Raw genomic sequence first — 18120 nt, 5'->3', positions numbered from 1 at the left:
TCATGATACTGCTTTAATCAGCTATTTTATCAAATGATAATTACACATCAAATAAACCAAACATTAAAATTTAAGTTTAACCTTGGCAACAGCACAAAGTTGTAGATGAATAGGCAACTGCCCTGTAGAGGAAAGCTCTCCAAGAGGGGCCCTCTCTCCCTCCTCTAGCTGACCGCTTGTCTGCAACGACACTGGAGAGGTACTACCCACTGTGCACACCACTCGGCCAACACTGTGGCCTACTCCACATTTTTCCCGGACACCCTTTACCATCCAAGCTCTTAAGGGGCATCTGAGTAGAAGGCCACCACGCTGAGCCACATGTCCTAGGCGTGGCTGTGTTTCTGAGTTCTGGGTGAAGCATGTGACCAAGAGCAATCAAGTATGACTTCTAGGTCAAGTCTTTGAAAAGAAGCTGTGAGCTCTCCACTCGTTTTTCCCACTTATAGGCCAGAGTGAGGATGTGCTAAGGGCCCATCATCACTACCCTACAGGTAGACACAAAGCCAGAGAATGGCACAGGACCACAAGGAGAGGGACAGACATGCGCCCTGCAGGCAAATATTTTCAAAGCATACAGTCAATTCACTGGGAAAATACAATTTAAAATATTTGTATGCCTGATAAATTGTCTCATAAAATATTAATATATACCATGCCTCATTATAATCAATTTTAAAATATTTTCAATTCTTTTTGTCTCATGTGTTCTTAGAAGCAGAAAATATTAATAAACTAACAAACGCTGCATGAAAGCGAGTGAAACTTAACAGATGCAACTTCACTGCACTGTCTAATTACAGCACAGGAATTACAAAAGGCCAGGAAAGTGCAGCTCAGTTCTGAACACATGAGCAACTTAGAAGGCAACTGGCAACTTCCAAGGTGTCTATCGGAAAATTTAAAAAACAAAGTTAACAGACTAATTCTCAAAAATATACGGAACTAAACAGAAAAGATTTCTATGAACAATAAAATAAAATCTAATAGATGCTATCAATAAAAACCAAAACAGAAAAATTTCTGGAGAGGTTAAATGAAGACACATAAGTAAAAATAGTCATTTTTTTATTTTGAAGATCTTTATGGCAAAAAGGTTTTTAAATGAGACAACACGATAAACAACACAAGAAATCTAAATAGTGCTAAAATGATTCCAGTGCTTTAAATCTGCTAATCTAAGGAGCTGTTGCTTAGCCTCCTGGTTAAGATCACTGAGTCTCGGGGCCGGCACGATTGCTCAAGGGGCTAATCCTCCACCTGCAGTGCCGGCATCCCATAGGGGTGCTGGCTGGTGTCCTGGTTGCTCCACTTTGGAAAGCAGTGGAGGATGGATGACCCAGCGCTTCCAGATCCTGTCGCTGTGGGGAGACCCATTGGAGGCTCGAGGCTGTTTGGGTAGTGAATCAGCAGAGAGAAATCCTTCTCTCTCTGCCTCTCCCTCTGTCTAAAATCTGTTTCCAACGATGCCCCTCTCCCATCAGGGTGCCCAGGTTGACCTTTGGCTCCCAATTCCAACTTGCCATGCACACAGACCCCAGCAGGCAACAGTGCCACTACAATAACTAGGTCTATCCACACACACCTGGATGGGGTTCCTAGTTCCTGGCTGTGGCCCAAACACTTTGCACAAAAGCTTTGAAGACCCCCTCATAAGCTATTTTTTGATTCATTCCTTTTAGTAAATCAACAAAAATGATTTTTGTGCCTAAAGGACCTTGCTCGGGTCCCTCACACTTCCTTTAGCATCGTCCCTTTCTCCTCAGGGGGACTGAGCACTGTGCCACGCTCATCTGCTACTTCCTCTCAGTTCAGACTCGGCGCCCAAATTTCCACTTGCAGGAACCCTTGTGTCACCTCTCTTCCCACAGCACATCATCTCCTAACTTCCCAACCCGCCCTGTCACCGTTCCCTTTCTGGGACACCCTTCAAAAGAATGCAGTCATCCCCAACTTTGCACAGCACCAGCCCGATCACACTTTCCAACTTTTGGATGAATAAATCAATAGAACTCTGACAAACACGCCTAGCATGGAACGCACATCTCGCCAATACTGTACAAAAGTCACAGTACTTACCAAATTTTAGTGCTGCAAGGATTCAACATATAAAGGTCCATATTCTCTATAAGAATAGCAGATGTGCTCTATTTACAACAAAAAAAGGGAATATGTTACTTTAGGAAAAATAAAAGTATTTGCTGCAATTCAAACTTTGTTAGGATATTCTGTAATATTGCATCTTAAAGTTCACCCAGGGATTTGAAACGCTCATTTTGGAAGAATGCATAAAACTGGCAAAGTCAACTAGTTAAGCTGTATACAGCAGCAAACTACTCTGTTAACAGAACACATTAAAAATTCAACGTCTGCTACTGTGAAGGAAAAATAGTCCCTACTGCTTATTTCCTGTTCAGATTTCATGTGAGTTTCAAAAGTTAGAAACAGGGAACAAAGGACCAAATGAGAGAAGTACGAACTCATACAAGCGAAGGTCTGGAAGCACAACCTTACATTACTGAACCAGCACACATTCACATTAGCACAGCTCCGAGCAAACCAATGTCTATCTCAATGCAGACATCACTTTCTATATTCACATAGAACTGCATTCTGAAGTACCTTGGCTTCGGGATTGGCCGCCAAAATCTTGGCACCACACTCCACCGAGGCGTAATTATTCCGGTTTTTCTGGACTTTTTTCACGGCCGGGGGCCCTCCATTAGGAGATGGATGCATTGACTGGCCTGCAGACAAACCTTATTATAAACACACATATGACAACTATGCCTGAAAATGTTCCCAGCAACACAACAATCTCAAAAAGAACAAGCTGCCTTCCAGAAGACAAGTTTTAATACTTAAGGGAGTCTTCACAATAGCTTTAAGACATCTTCCAATAAAGTGAACCACCATGAAAATTCACAACACTTGATTCATGCCTTAGTAATATATTTCAGAAAATGAAGCTTACTCATGAGAACCAAGGTTTATGGTTTATATAATTTATATTAAGGATAAATATTATTTTCCTGTCTGTAAACCCAACATTAAGAATTCTTAACTCAGAGACTTACTCTACAAATAAAAAACACAAATGTAATGATTCTCCAACTGTATTTATACTTTAAAGCTTTATTACTTGGAATTTTCCACACCTCTATTTTCCTCTTCGTGAGACTGAAATCGCTACTATGTTTTATCTTATTATATCCTCACTTGAAAAGATTATGAGTAAACTTTAATTAAGGTCAAAGTTACAGTGTATGGGGTAAATGACATAGATGAGATAACCAAGAGCAAGCTGCAGGGACGCACATGTGGCTTCACGGGCTAGACCAGCCCTTGCCACGCCAGCATCGACGCGGCTGCCGGCCAGGGTACCAGCCCAGCAGCCTGTGAATGGCTGGGAAAGGCACCAGCAGATGGCCCCAGGCACTCGGAGCCCGGTTTGGCAGAGGGAAGCCACACCCATGGGGGTGAACCAGCAGATCGAAGGGTCTCCGCCTTCCTCACTTCCTTCTAGCTCTTCAATAAATACACGAAAAGAGCAAACTGACAAGTTTCACCACTTAAAAGTTTTCAAAAGTAAATTTTTAGATATATTCTTTTACCAATTAGAACAAGAAAATCATGTTTAAACCACCCTCACTTAAATGGACAAAGTTTCAGAGAAGAACCTCATTATTTTCTTACTTTTCTCTTTCTCTACTTCCATGACTTTCTTTTTCCATTCGTCAAACGTTGGGATGTCTTCCGGGTCCTTAGGGTTTCCCACAGATGTAGGGTCCATTTCTCCGGATTTTGTATAATCAGAACTCTGAACAAACACAAAGAAGAAACAGACTTCAACTGTCAAAGATTACAGATTGGCCAATTGTAAAAGTAAATACATAAGTGTCTCTATCAAAAGAATTTAACGTCTAATTGTAGGATGAGTCATATTTTGAAAAAACAAAAAAGGTAAAGAGATAAAACTGTGAGTTCACCTTCAAAGAATGGCAACCTTTAATTACACCACGATTATTTCCCATGCTAATGTTCCGAGCATGGTTTATATGTTAAAACGAAACCTGCGAGTGATGTCTTCCAAGGAGGAAAGATCATGCAGGGACTGCTCACGTGAACAAGCAGCAGACTCAGGGCCACCTCCTCCCCAATTTAGGTGAACTGCATTAAACCAAGCTAATTTTTAGCTGAGGTAAAACAAATCTTATTTCCACAAATCCTTAACAAGAAGTATCACACACATGAACCTTCATGGATCTTTTCAAAACTAACTGTAGAAAAGAACTTTGGAAGAAAATAAGGAAAAAGTTTTTATTCAGGCTAATACAAGAATTCAACAGGATTCAAAAAACCATAACTCGCTAGAAGTAATACTGGTGCACCTGCTGACACTGTAATTCCCAAGCGAGAACTACATGGAGAGTAAGCAGAGTGGGGCCTTGGTGCCGTCCGTCAGCCGGGCTCGGCCCGTGCCTAGCAAAGGCCCAGTGCCGATTTACAGAATGCCCACCAATCAGCCAAGCACAGGAAGACGGAGGGGAAAACACCAAATTCAGCAAAAAGCAAATACAATCTCTGTAATAATGAAATACAAATAAAGTCAGAGATATCACACAAATTGTACCAATCTAACGGAAGTTAAACTGCGGCCGGCAGTGCCAATCGTGTTAAGTCTGATAAACTATGGGAAATCAGACTGTTGAAAGAATATCTAAAATCAAGCAACAGTAAGATGTATTCTATTCCTATATGAAAATATCGGTGGAACACACATGACCTAACAAAACATGTAAAAGCATGCTCACTGCAGCATTATTTTTAATATAAAAAAAAATCAGAAACCTATGGGCCGGGTGCAGTAGCCTAGCGGATAAAGTCCTCACCTGGAGCGCGCTGGGATCCCATAAGGGCACCAGTTCTAATCCCAGTAGCTCCACTTCCCATCCAGCTTCCTGCTTGTGGTCTGGCAAAGCAGTCGAGGACAGCCCAAAGCCTTGGGACCCTGCACCCGTGTGGGAGACCCAGAAGAGTATCCTGGGTCCTGGCTTCAAATCAGCTCAGCTCTGGCTGTTGCGCCCGCATGGGGAGTGAAAGAGCGGACGGAAGATATTCCTCTCTGTCTCTCCTCCTCTGTATATCTGACTTTTTGATAAAAATAAATCATTAAAAAAAAAGTATTTCTTAGAAAGCCTTAGAGCACCTATCTGTTGTTTTCCTCCCCAAATGCCTGGGACAGGAAACCAGAGCCAGAGCCCGACGTGGCCGACTCCCACACAGCCCAGACGCCAGGCAGTGGAGCCGGCAGCAGGGACCTGGACAGAACTGGAACGGCCACTCAGATACAGGACACAGGCATTCTCCTCTCTATGGATCTGACTTCCCAGTAAAAATAAAATAAATCTTTAAAAAAAAAATCAGAAACCTAACTATAAGAAGGATGGATAATTTATGATATAGTCACTATAACAAACGAAAATATATAATCTATTATATATCACTATAATCAATGAAAATAATTAATGGTCAAATCTCAAAAACAATGTTGAGAAAATGCTATGAAAAGCAACAATGGGGCCCAGCACAACAGCCTAGCAGCTAAAGTCTTCGCCTTGAACACACCGGGATCCCATATGGGCACCGGTTCTAATCCCAGCAGCCCCACTTCCCATCCAGCTCCCTGCTTATGGCCTGGGAAAGCAGTCGAGGACGGCTCAAAGCCTTTGGACCCTGCACCCGCGTGGGAGACCTCGAAGAGGCTCCTGGCTCCTGGTTCCAGATTGGCTCAGCTGCAGCTTTGCAGCTGCCTGGGGAGTGAACCATCAGATGGAAGATCTTCCTCTCTGTCTCTGTACATCTGCTTTTCCAATAAAAATAAATAAATCTTAAAAAAAAAAAAAAGAAGAAAAGCAACAATGTGTGTTTATAGCTACCTGAGAAACTCGGAAACAACATTTTAGAAAATGGCTTGGGATCCTGACTAGGTGTGGGAAGTGTACCTGGGAAAGGCAGACGCTGGCTCTCCCTTCTGCTGAATAATGTATACGCCACATACACGCCACATACTTCACTACTGTGACAATGTCAAGACAATCACCTCTGAAAAATAAAACTAAAGCCTTATTTAGTAACACTTTGTATATTAACGCATATTTTTGAGTATAAATATAAAGTATGTAAAAACTCTGTAACCATTATGTCTTCTAAAAAATGTTTTGACAGAGACAAGGAGGGCGAGAGAGCAAACCCCGCATCCATCAAACGCCGCTCACTTCGGGCTAAGGAGCCACGGTCGGGAGAGAAGAACTTCCTGCTGACACTCAGCGCTCCCCACATGCCCACACAGCCAGGCCGGGGCCAGGCCAAAGCACCAGCCAGGGCCAACGCCCAGTCCACCCACACGTGTGCCAGAACATCACCTGGCGTCTGCAGACTCATTATCTAAAGCTCGGGTGGGAGGCAGAGGTGGGGCTCAGACGCTGTGCCATGGGATGCAGGCATCGCAAGAGGCAGCTTACCCTACATCCACAGTGCCTGGCCCATTGCAGGTCCTCCACGTAGTTTTTAGCAATCCTAATTTAGCTAAGGTATAACTAAAACTCTATTCTTTTGCCTATTTGCAGAGACTCGACCACAGTTCAAGACTCTTGGAAAATAAAAACTCAGTTTCAGTCAAACAGTTAGAGCACAAGCCAACCTAGGACAAAGCGATGTTTGAATTTAACACTTCACAGAGCCAAGAGAGACTTATTTTAATGGTTTTATCTGCTGCTGTGATATCTGACAATTATGTTTGCTTTTATTCCTCTGGGAAACAAAGGCAAGTTCCCTAAGAATGTCGTCCATTACACGCTGAGCTCCTACATTTATAAAAACTATCACAGAACCAGTCGCTTCACTGAACTGAATCTTGAGACCGAAGTCTGACTTGCTGTTAAGCAGATTCACTGAGCAGCTGTGAGAGAACAGAAGACTCCAAACCAGAAAGCAACCAAGGTGGACGCGGCACTTGGAAACACTGCTCTTTGATCCCACGTGTTTCCTGTCCCACGGCTTTCATCTATTTCTTACGTGAAAGAGGTCTACGGACTGTGCTAACATCTTAGGACACTGTCTATTAGCCTCCACGCAAAATCAAACAGTACTCAGAAACAAAATAAACTGCTGCACAGCAACAAATCCTCTATCTGAAGAATAAATTCAGAAATTTGTCTAGTTTTTGTTTGCACACAAATCATGAGAAGCAAAATGGCCTTTAATTATTGTCAAAGAATCTAAAGTTAACTTTGGGGTTAAAGATACTTAAGCTTAATAACCATAAATTCTCCTATATAACTAAAACACCGCTTGGGATTGTGACGCAGTGGCCTGGGACACTGGCATCCACTGTGGGCAGTTGGATCCAGGCCCAGCTGCTCCATTTCTGATCTGGCTCCCTGAAATCGCCCCTGAGAAGGGATTGGAAGATTACCAGGTACGCAGGCCTCTGCCACCCACACAAGACCCCAGTAAGACTTCTAGGCCTCTCGTTTCACCCTGGCCCAGCCCTAGCCACTCTAGCCAATTGAGTCATGAACCAGCTGTGTCTCCTCTCTCTCTCTGGGTAACTCTACTTTCAAATAAACAAAATGAACTTAAAATAAAACAAGGGGCCTAGCATGGTAGCCTAGTGGCTAAAGTCCTCGCCTTGCATGCACTGGGATCCCATATGAGTGCTGGTTCATATCCCAAATGCTTCAATTTCCATCCAGCTCCCTGCTTGTGGATTGGGAAAGCAGTCAAGGACGGCCAAAGCCATGGGAGACCTGGAAGAGGTTCCTGGCTCCTGGCTTCAGATCAGCTTAGCTCCAACCACTGCAGCCATAATATCTTTGTATCTCCTTCTCTCTGAAAAATCTGCCTTCCAATAAAAGAAAATAAATCTTCAAAACAATAAAACAAATAAATAAAAACAAGCTGCTTAAGTGGCTGACAATGGTGCGCAACAGGTAAAGTGACCGACTGCAATGCCAACATCCTTTCTGAGCATACCAGTTCAAGTTCTTGCTGCTCCACTTTCCACTCAGCCCCAGCTAATGCATCTGGAAAAGCAGGGCAAGCTGGCCAACTGTGGCCCCTTGCTACCCATATGTGAAGGGGCTGAGCGCATCAGTGAACAGGGAGACACACAGGCAAGAAGGCCAAGCGGCATACCCACTGTCCCGGTGCGCTCTCTCCACTGTGCCTCGCTCTGCTTAAAAGTAACAGAAGGGGCCCGGCGCAGTGGCGCAGTGGTTAAGGTCCTCGCCTTGCACGCCCGGGATCCCATATGGGCGCCGGTTCTAATCCCGGCAGCCCCGCTTCCCTTCCAGCTCCCTGCCTGTGGCCTGGGAAAGCAGTCGAGGACGGCCCAAAGCTTTGGGAACCTGCACCCGCGTGGGAGACCCGGAAGAGGCTCCTGGCTTTGGATCGGCATAGCATCGGGCGTTGTGCTCACTTGGGGAGTGAATCATTGGATGGAAGATCTTCCTCTCTGTCTCTCCTCTCTGTATATCCGCCTTTCCAATTTAAAAAAAAAAAAACACAGAAGGTAGCATCCCTGGCATCAATACTACCTTCTCTTCCCCTCTCCCTGCGTTGTAAGTAACGGACCAAAGCGTACTGAGACTCTGGGGTAATGTCTTCTCCTTTACTTTTTTTAGTTTTGCTAACATAACAAAACTATTCTAAGAAGTACTGACTTCACATAAGATAAGGGTTAATGAAAGTTTTGTGTGACATTTGGATTCTTTGGGGTATAAAAATCTGTGTATTCTCAAAGTGCATCCTAAAAGTGTGAATGATGGCTGCAGTGGACGTGTGCGACATTTAAATGGAGTTCCAGGCTCCTGGGTTGGTCTAACTGGGTTCCAGTTGTCGCAGCCATTTGGGAAGTGAACCAGTAGATGGTTGTCCAACTCAGATTTCAAAATAAAATAGATAAATAAAAAAAATCTTAAAAGAAAAAAAAAAGACCAAGAATGAGAGACAGAAATAAAGGATGAAACTGCTTCAGTAAGGACTTCACATAAGTGCGTTCAAATAGTTGCCAATAACAGAAACTCCCTACCTATACATAACACACAGCATCCTGTGAGATTCCAGAAGGAGCACAGGAAGCCAGCATGGCCTAAGTCTGTTATACACATCATCAACTACACACATGTCGTCAACTACACACGTCGTCAACTACACACGACAGCAACTACACACATCAACTACACACGTCGTCAACTACACAAACGTCAACTACACACACGTCGTCAACTACACAAACGTCAACTACACACACGTCGTCAACTACACAAACGTCAACTACACACACGTCGTCAACTACACACATCAACTACACACACGTGAACCACACACACGTCAACTACACATGTCATCAACTACACACACGTCAACTACACTCACGTCATTTCTATGTTAAACACCTCATTGTCTGATGTTATGACAGATAGATGTATGTCTTGCAATTAATTACAAAAGAAAAGACAGTGCAAGATTATGTGCTCACCTCATTTTTTAAATTCTCTGAAGCATTCAAGGCAGATTTGGGAGTGCCATCAGCCTGCTCACTTGCTGAAACCTCCGATTCTAACTTCGATTTTGGTATCTTTCCTTTGCTGTGCGAAGATGAAACATTCTCTGTATGCTGACCTACAAGACTGTCAGAAACCAAAAGACACATTACTCACAGTCTGGCTGGGTAATGATTACACAGTCTCAATTGTTGAAATCATGTGAAGACAGAAATGGAATCAAAGATCAGCTTTCTCACAATCATAAAACAGATTTAAGCAAGCACCAAAGTCCATTCAAACAGCATGTCCTTCTTTTTTTTTAACATTCTCTGCATAGTTGAGAGGGCTGCACACCCATGCAGGTCCCTGATTAGGGTGGGGAGGGTTGAGGTATATGTGCCCATTATTTTTCTCCTATGTCCACAGGGAGAGGAAAGGGGGGGCGCTCCTTCTGTCAGACTGTGTCAGCACCCAGAGATGGGTCCTTTGATGTCTTCTTAGAGACCCTGTTGGGGAAGAGGGCTCCCCAGGGCGTCATTTAAGTGGTCTTGATAGTTCTGAGACATTCTCCGCTTCATTGCACCAGGGTTGAGAAAATCTTGCCAAGCTTTGTTGGCTGACCAAATCCACTTTAGTGCATCCACAGACCGAGGAACATGCTGCAAAGCTTGGCCAAGAGAGTGGTCCAACCCTTTTTGCTGTCTACCCTGCTGACAAGGCACTTGATGTCCTCTGCTGGCCAAGATGAGCTGGCAGTCACGTCCTCCATGTGCGACTGGGCACGCTGACCACTACACAGGCATTACACACTCCCAAGATTTCCCCTTTGGCCGAGGTTTGAGTCCAGCCACCTAGTAGGGAAGTCTTCCAAGAAATCTCACCTGGGGTGACTTCAGACTTGACTCTACACGCCAGCCAGTACAGGCTCTGGTCCGATCGAAGCATCAGCTCACCAAGGGAGTCCCCCAAGCTCTCTTACGAGGCCCAATCCCAGCACCAGGATTTAGCATGCCAGCAGGTGTTGCGACCCAGTCTCAGCATTTGCCAGCAGGTGTCTCAGCCTGGCTCAGCCTGGCACGGCCGCAGTCCCAGCTCTGGCAGATGGGTATAGCCACCTAGCCCAGGCTGGCCCAACCCCAAACCAAGTGAACTAGTGGATGTTGTAATCCAAATCAGCCAGAGCTGCACTCCATTCTGGCTCTTGGTCATGTCAGTGTGTGCTGTGGACTGGCCCAGCTCGGCTCACACCCAGATTTGGCTCACACATATGGTGATGGGTGCTATAGCACTGCCTGGTCTGGAACCCCAGATCTAGATGGGTGTTGGCCAACACTATCAATGAGGACAGCAACAAGGACATGCAGAAGCATGGTTTCCAGATGGAAACACTGCAGTTCAACGCACTCGGGTGTCAACAGCATTTTCTGGCTACTTGGAGCGGCACAGACGGATAAGATCCTTCAGTCACTTATCCCTGCAGACTTTCCCTGTTCCTCCTCATTGGTGTCAGGCAGTGGGTTTCATGCAAAGTTGTAAAAGTGCTCACTTCTTTTCTGGAAACTTGGTTAGTAGTTTAGAAATCCAAGGCATTTCTCAAAATGAGTGAACCAAACCAAAGAAGCGGAACTCCCCAGGGTGATGCTGGCATCTGAGGAGCAAACCAGTAGACCCAGTGGTTGAAACAGCCATGCTCTCTGCCTCGCTCTCCGTAACTCCGTCTTTCAAACAAACAAATTAAAAAAAAAAAAAAAGGAGAGGGCCCTGCGCAATGGCCTCATGGCTAAATCCTCGCCTTGCATGCACCAGATCCCAGATGGGCACTGCTCCACTTCCCATCCAGCTCCCTGATTGTACTCTGGGAAAGCAGTTAAGGGCGGTCCAAAGCTTTGGGACCCTGCACCCACATGGGAGACCTGGCAGAAACTCCCGGCTCCTGGCTTCAGAGATTGGCTCAGCTCTAGACACTGAGGCCACTTAGGGAGTGACCCAATGGACAGAAGATCTTTCCCTCTGTCTCTTGTTCTCTCTGTAAAAATCTGCCTTTCTATAAATAAATGTTTAAAAAAAAAGTAGAAAACTGAAGATATATGTTCAAACATACGAATACATATTTGTGTCCATATTCTATGTTGATAGAGAAAATGTATTATTGTAAAAATTAGAAATATTTGAAAAAAAATGGGATCTTAAGGTGAACTTTAAAAGTTACTAAATTAAAGCATGCATTTCAACTATGCAGTTACTGAGGAGAGCGTCATTTTAAACTAGACACACAAGACTACAACACCATGAAATAGTCAAGGGACATCACAACACCTCCCAGAAGACGAGTCCCACCGGCTGCATGCAAGCACAAGGCACCACGCGCGAACTGAGCTTCTCCCGCAACAGTCAGCTTCAGTCCTTCCTCTGGCTGAAAGAACTCTGTTCCTGCGGTCCCTAAGCATTGCTACTAGAAAGAAGAATCCTCCTGGGTTGGCACTGTGGCGTGGAGGGAAAGCTGTTGTCTAGCTCCCAGCTTCCCCTGGAACAGTTCTGGACAGGGTAGTCTTCTGGGCAGTGAAAGCGCACACGGAAGATCTCTCTCTCCATGTCTCCCTCGCTCTACTTCTTCTAAATAAATCCTAAAAATAAATAAGCTTGCAGAAGACTTTTCCATGCAGTCAATCTTCACTATGGTAGAAACTTGCATATTCATATCAAGTACAGAATTTGCTTTGCCTTTTATGTAATACAAAGTTCTTCAAAAATGTTTACATATAAACGAATGTCTGCAATCTAATCCCACACAAAGCAGCGACAAGGACAGAGCGCGGCCACACTCACCTCCCAGGTGTACTGACAAGGACAGGCTGCTCAGCAGGAGCGCTCAGCTCCAAGGCCTCACGAGCTTCACAAGCAGCTTCTGGTGGTTCAGCTTCACTGGACTTGGCTACAGGGATAGTACCAGATTTTTCTATTTCACTAAAAGAAAAAAACAAAAAGACAATCTGGTAATTTAGCAGACTTCAAATAACATAAAAATGCTATTAATAATTTATAAGTACTTCATCTAAATCAAAGAATGCTTCCCAGTTCTGCAGAAAGTTCTCAAGCTCGGCCTAATTTTAAGCCATGTGTTATCAACTCCAACTCAATCTGCTGGCCTCCAGTTTCTAACTAACGACCAAACCTTACAGTACCCCAGTGCCTGGTGCCAAGCCGCAGCACCGCACGCCACCACTGAGTGCTCACTACCCATAGCAGAGTGCTTCCTCCCAGCCCAGCTACTTCACTTGCTATCTGGGAAACAGAACACCAAGCTCAAGCACCCGAGTTCCTGCTGCTCCTGCAGTGATCCACAGGGAGTGTCTGGCTTCAGCCTGACGGGGGACAGGGCACTGGGGCTTCAGCCTGACAGGGAACAGGGCACTGTGGCTTTAGCCTGACGGGGGACAGGGCACTGGGGCTTCAGCCTGACGGGGGACAGGGCACTGGGGCTTCAGCCTGACAGGGAACAGGGCACTGTGGCTTTAGCCTGACGGGGGACAGGGCACTGGGGCTTCAGCCTGACATGGGACAGGGCACTGGGGCTTCAGCCTGACATGGGACAGGGCACTGGGGCTTCAGCCTGACGAGGAACAGGGCACTGGGGCTTCAGCCTGACAGGGGGTAGGGCACTGTAGACAAACTAGGAGAGAAGCAGCAGATGCAAGAGCACTCTGCCGCTTAAACAAAACAAGCAAAAATCTTGAAAAAAAAGTTGATGTTTGCTCTCATCAAAACTCAGTTTCTTAAAATTTACTTATTCCAATAGATCCTTTCTAAAGTCTGATCTGTTAGCATATTAATTCTACTAACATTACAGCTGTGGCACAGCATCAAAAGGCCCTTTTTATTCTCAAGACATTAACAAAAGTTCTAGGTACCTGCAGCTTTCATTTAATGATATATGCCCAAATGCTTTCCAATGTCTCACTTTATTCACTGAGCAACCCAAAAACAGGATGCACTATCCAGCTGTATATATAATACACATGTCATATACATGGACACACACACATATAATCAAATTCTTCCTGAGCAAAGCATTTAAATTTAGGAATTTACAATGTTATCATTATCTCATTCCCTTATTTCCTACTATGACAATTTGGTAAATACTGTTAACATCCATGTGTGCAATTCCTACAATCTAGCCCCTACATTCTGAGAAAAACAGATGAAACAAACAAACAACAACAACAACAAAACAGTGATAGGGCTCAGCACGGTAGCCTAACAGCTCAAGTCCTTGCCTAGAATGCACTGGGATGCCATAGGGGCACCGGTTCTAATCCCAGCAGCCCCACTTCCCATCCAGCTCCCTGCTTGCGGCCTGGGAAAGCAGTCGAGGACAGCGCAAAGCCTTGGGACTCTGTACCCATGTGGGAGACCCAAAAGAAGCTCCTGGCTCCTGGCTTTGGACTAGCGCAGCTCCAGCCATTGTGGTCACCTGGGGAGTAAATCAACGCATGGAAGATCTTCCTCTCTGTCTCTCCTCTTCTCTGTATATATCTGACTTTGCAATAAAATTTAAAAAAAAAAGCAGTGATGATAATGTCAGCTCACACATTCTTACTATGTACCATATATTCTTCTATGTACTTCAACTCCTTTAATAAAAGAAACAGCTTTACACAGTACTAAGCAATGGGTATTTCATTTTATTTTTGAGACTGTTGTTGGAAAGCGCAAAGAAATATACATATAAGATAAATTAAATCAAGAAAAATTTAAATATTCTGCATATTAAGTATCAAGTTTGAATAAGAAGCGGCTAGTCAAAGACATAACTATAAATGGAATGCCAGTGCTATTTCACAGGGACAAATACCCTGATGTCTGAGTGTTTACAGTCACTGGGACAGTTATTCCAACAGCTTCCGTGCTTCCTAGCAGAACCTCATTTTACCTACAGAGCCTGCATGGCTTTGCTTTCACCAACTTCGTTTAGGAAGCTAAATAAATCCATTCTAAGACTATATTCAAAACACCTAGCCACACGGGCAACCTTGGCAAGCTGACCTAAATCCTGCCTGGGAATCCCACGGCAGAGTCCCGGGTCCAAAACTGTTCTGCTCCTGCCTGCAGCTTCCTGTTAACACAGAAAGCAGGTGACCAGGGAGCCGGCATGATGCCCACGGCCTCCTGTTAACACAGGGAGAGCAGGTGACCAGGGAGCCGGCATGATGCTCACTTTAGCCTGAGAAGGAGACATAGAAGGTACTCAGGGTTTCTCCAACTCTCAAACAGTGGCAATATTAAATAGTTCAAACTCTAAACTTGAGCTTCACACTGTCTTAATCTCAGGTCGAGTACCTAATCCAAACACCAAAAATGCTCAACCAGTAACATCTATGCAAATTTTCTCAAATCCAAAACTCCAAAGTCTAAAATAGCTCTGGTTTAATACCAAAAAGTTTTTCTCTTGTTACCTAGGCAGGCATTTTGGCATTTTCTTTCAGGCCCTTTGTTTTGCTGTGTAATGACTTACTCAAGCTTTGAGACTGGAGTGATTTCTGAGGTAGATGAACTGGAAATATTTTCAACATTTTCACTCTCAACAACTACACCGGAAGAATCTTCATGTAAACCAACCGTAGGGAGTGTCTCAACCACAGGTGCACTCAACTTCCTTGTGTTCTGTTAAAAAAAAGGTACTATTTAATATTGACATTAATAAGTATCTTTTCAGCTGAGTAGCAGTTAACAGAAAGCTGAAAAATTATGAAGAACCATCACTTAAAAAGTACTCTTATGAAAACCCTTTCTCCCGACATTATCACCCTATCAAATACAATTCATCTTAAAATATTGACTGTACACATTTTCAACATTTCGTGAACCAGGACAAAAAGCTTGTCTCTTTCTCCTTTCCCACCTCCTATTTTGCACCAAGAGTGACAAACACGTTCCTCTGACATCAGCTATTAAACATTAGTAACAACAATGCAATCTTACGTGAAGTACTTAACTTAGTTTGCTAGGTCTTGCCCCTGACCAGTTTTGAAAATGTGTATCAATCAGTTTCAGATGATTCCTGCTGCTCCTCAGTCCTCAATGTCCTGAGCCACTCACTCCTCCAAAGCACAACCTGAAATCCAGTTAACACCTCCTCAATCTGGACACCTCCATCAGCCCCTGCTTCCCCACCCCCTTTGCTGTTGCTTCATTACTCCCGAGATACTTGTTCCAGCTTCGGCCGCTGTTCCAATGGCTATTCGTTCTCCGTCTCTAAGTATGAACACCATGAATAACGTTACAGTCCTTACTACTCCCAGCATCGCAGAGTGCCCAGTCAACTGCTCAGTAAGTTAGCAGCAAGTGAAAAATGCTCCCACTCAGTTCAAGGAAAAGAGAAACTCCAGGCCAGGGTGACTCACTCCTCTGTCAAGGGTCATACAAATATTTATAACATCATTCACAGGCCACACAAAATTATCAACTTAAAAATTCGCCAGGCCAATGTGGTGGCAAAGCACATTAACCCTCTGCCTGCAGTGTCAGCATCCCACACGGACCCCTGCTCATGTCCTGACTGCTCCCTGTGTGTGGCTGGGAAAGCAGCACAGGATGGCGCAAGCCCTTAGGCCCTGAGCCTGTCTGGGAGACTCAGAAGAAGCTCCTGGCTTTAGGTAAGTTTAGCTCCAGCCATCGTGGCCATTTGGGCAGTGAATCAGAGGATAAAAGAGCATTCCCGTACGTGCGCATGGCTACTCTCTGTAAATCTTTCAAACAAAAATAAATAAACCTTTAAAAAATATTAGCTTGCTAAAAGCTTACTGAATTTCAAGTCCCACCTTCAGTTGCCTTGGCAGGGCCACACCAAACAATTCCAGGAGCCTCACACACCGTCCACAAGATAAGCACTGCCCATCCCTGAACAGTCAGGAAGAAAGGCAGGTCTGAAGAGCGCTCATGGTGAGCGTCTGCAGCAGACAGACACTGAGACAGACACACGACACAAACAGCTGGTGCTTCAGCATCGTCATTTCAAGTTCCATTTAGACTTTCTTTTCTTTCAACTAAATCTTTGAATGTCAATGAATGTTTTCTTCTTAAATTAATTCTCCATTTGTGCCCAGCAGCCACAAGCAGGTCCTCAGGACTCCACCCCAAGCCCAGGCACATGAGCAACAGTCATAGCTTCAAAGAATCCGAGCAAGAACAGAGGCTAAACGGTCAAGGAAATGAAGGAGGACAGCACCGTTCATACAACTGCAAGGGTCACACAATCACTTCCAGTTCAAACAACTAGAACACTCACACAATCACTTCCGGTTCATACAACTAGAGCAGTCACACAGTAACTTCCTGTTCATACACTGCAGGGGTCACACAATCACTTCCTGTTCATACACTGCAGGGATCACACAATCACTTCCTGTTCATACAACTAGAGCAGTCAACAATCACTTCCTGTTCACACACTGCAGGGGTTACACAACCACTTTCCTGCTGTTCATAAGCATAAACCCTTGCAAGGGTAGTCCAGAAGCTTACACTGCACAGTGCAGCGTCTCAGCCGGCCAGGAAGCTGTTAGGCCAGCCTGAGCTGACAGGAGAGAAAGACATGCACCCTCTCACACAGGTGGAGCTTCTCCAAAATGGGGGACATTGCTATAGTCCTACATTTTCACATCAAATACCGCTCAGCCTCCAGCCAGGAGGCGTTAACTGGATTCCAGATGCCTCAATGTTCTGGTCAGTTTAAGGCAGATAGTTTCTAGTTCATTACATTTTACATATAGCCTGGTACACAAAATATAAGCCAATACTCAGAAAGTAAAATGCGAGAAAAAAGAAAACAATAGTTTAACTTGCAATTATTAATTCATACACCATACTAAAACTAGCAATCTATTAACTAATATACTATACTAAGTGAAAAACACTCTTGCTAAAAATAATTTATATTCAGCATACTTTCTTTTCTTATAAATCAGGTAGAAAACACATTTGATATCTAAAAACCTAAAAAGACATGATATACTATAACAAATAGAAAAATGAAAACATTAAGGACTAAAATTGTTACAAATAAGAAATAATATTAATTACTGAATTTATAATTTCACACATTTTGAAAAGTAGTATCACAAAGTGAATATTAAGATCTTATTATATCATTTTTCAAAAAAGAAAAAACACTGTGAGGGCACACTACTAAGGCAGGTGGTGGGGCAGTGCGGGCACATTACTAGGGTGGTGGGGCAGTGTGGGCACATTATTAAGGTGGTGGGGCAGAGTGGGCACATTACTGAGGCAGCAGGTGGTGGGGCAGAGTGGGCACATTACTAAGGTAACTGGTGGTGGGGCAGAGTGGGCACATTACTAAGGCAGCAGGTGGTGGGGCAGTGTGGGCACATTACTAAGGTAACTGGTGGTGGGGCAGTGCGGGCACATTACTAAGGCAGCAGGTGGTGGGGCAGTGTGGGCACATTACTAAGGCAGCAGGTGGTGGGGCAGAGTGGGCACATTACTAAGGCAGCAGGTGGTGGGGCAGAGTGGGCACATTACTAAGGCAGCAGGTGGTAGGGCTTAGTGG

The 18120-nt window shown here is 44.4% G+C and overlaps 1 protein-coding gene across 3 annotated transcripts in view; it reads right to left on the bottom strand.

Annotated features, from left to right (window-relative positions):
- Window positions 1-18120, bottom strand: part of SUCO (SUN domain containing ossification factor) — a 73140-nt gene that overhangs the window by 37368 nt on the left and 17652 nt on the right. For 2 of the 3 annotated variants that reach the window (XM_040984265.1, XM_040984266.1), the window contains exons 4-9: window positions 15067-15215; window positions 12378-12515; window positions 9545-9695; window positions 3697-3820; window positions 2623-2759; window positions 2080-2147 (exon numbers count right to left, since the gene is read on the bottom strand). In XM_040984265.1, the coding sequence (XP_040840199.1) occupies window positions 2080-2147; window positions 2623-2759; window positions 3697-3820; window positions 9545-9695; window positions 12378-12515; window positions 15067-15215 (767 nt within the window). The remainder of the gene's footprint in view (window positions 1-2079; window positions 2148-2622; window positions 2760-3696; window positions 3821-9544; window positions 9696-12377; window positions 12516-15066; window positions 15216-18120) is intronic. The other variant, XM_040984267.1, reaches the window with a different exon arrangement.

This window comes from Ochotona curzoniae, unplaced genomic scaffold, assembly GCF_017591425.1.
Source record: "Ochotona curzoniae isolate NIBS_2020 unplaced genomic scaffold, NIBS_Ocur_1.0 contig_4105, whole genome shotgun sequence".
Classification (NCBI taxonomy): Eukaryota; Metazoa; Chordata; class Mammalia; order Lagomorpha; family Ochotonidae; genus Ochotona; species Ochotona curzoniae.
This window is presented reverse-complemented; position numbering and strand designations above follow the sequence as displayed.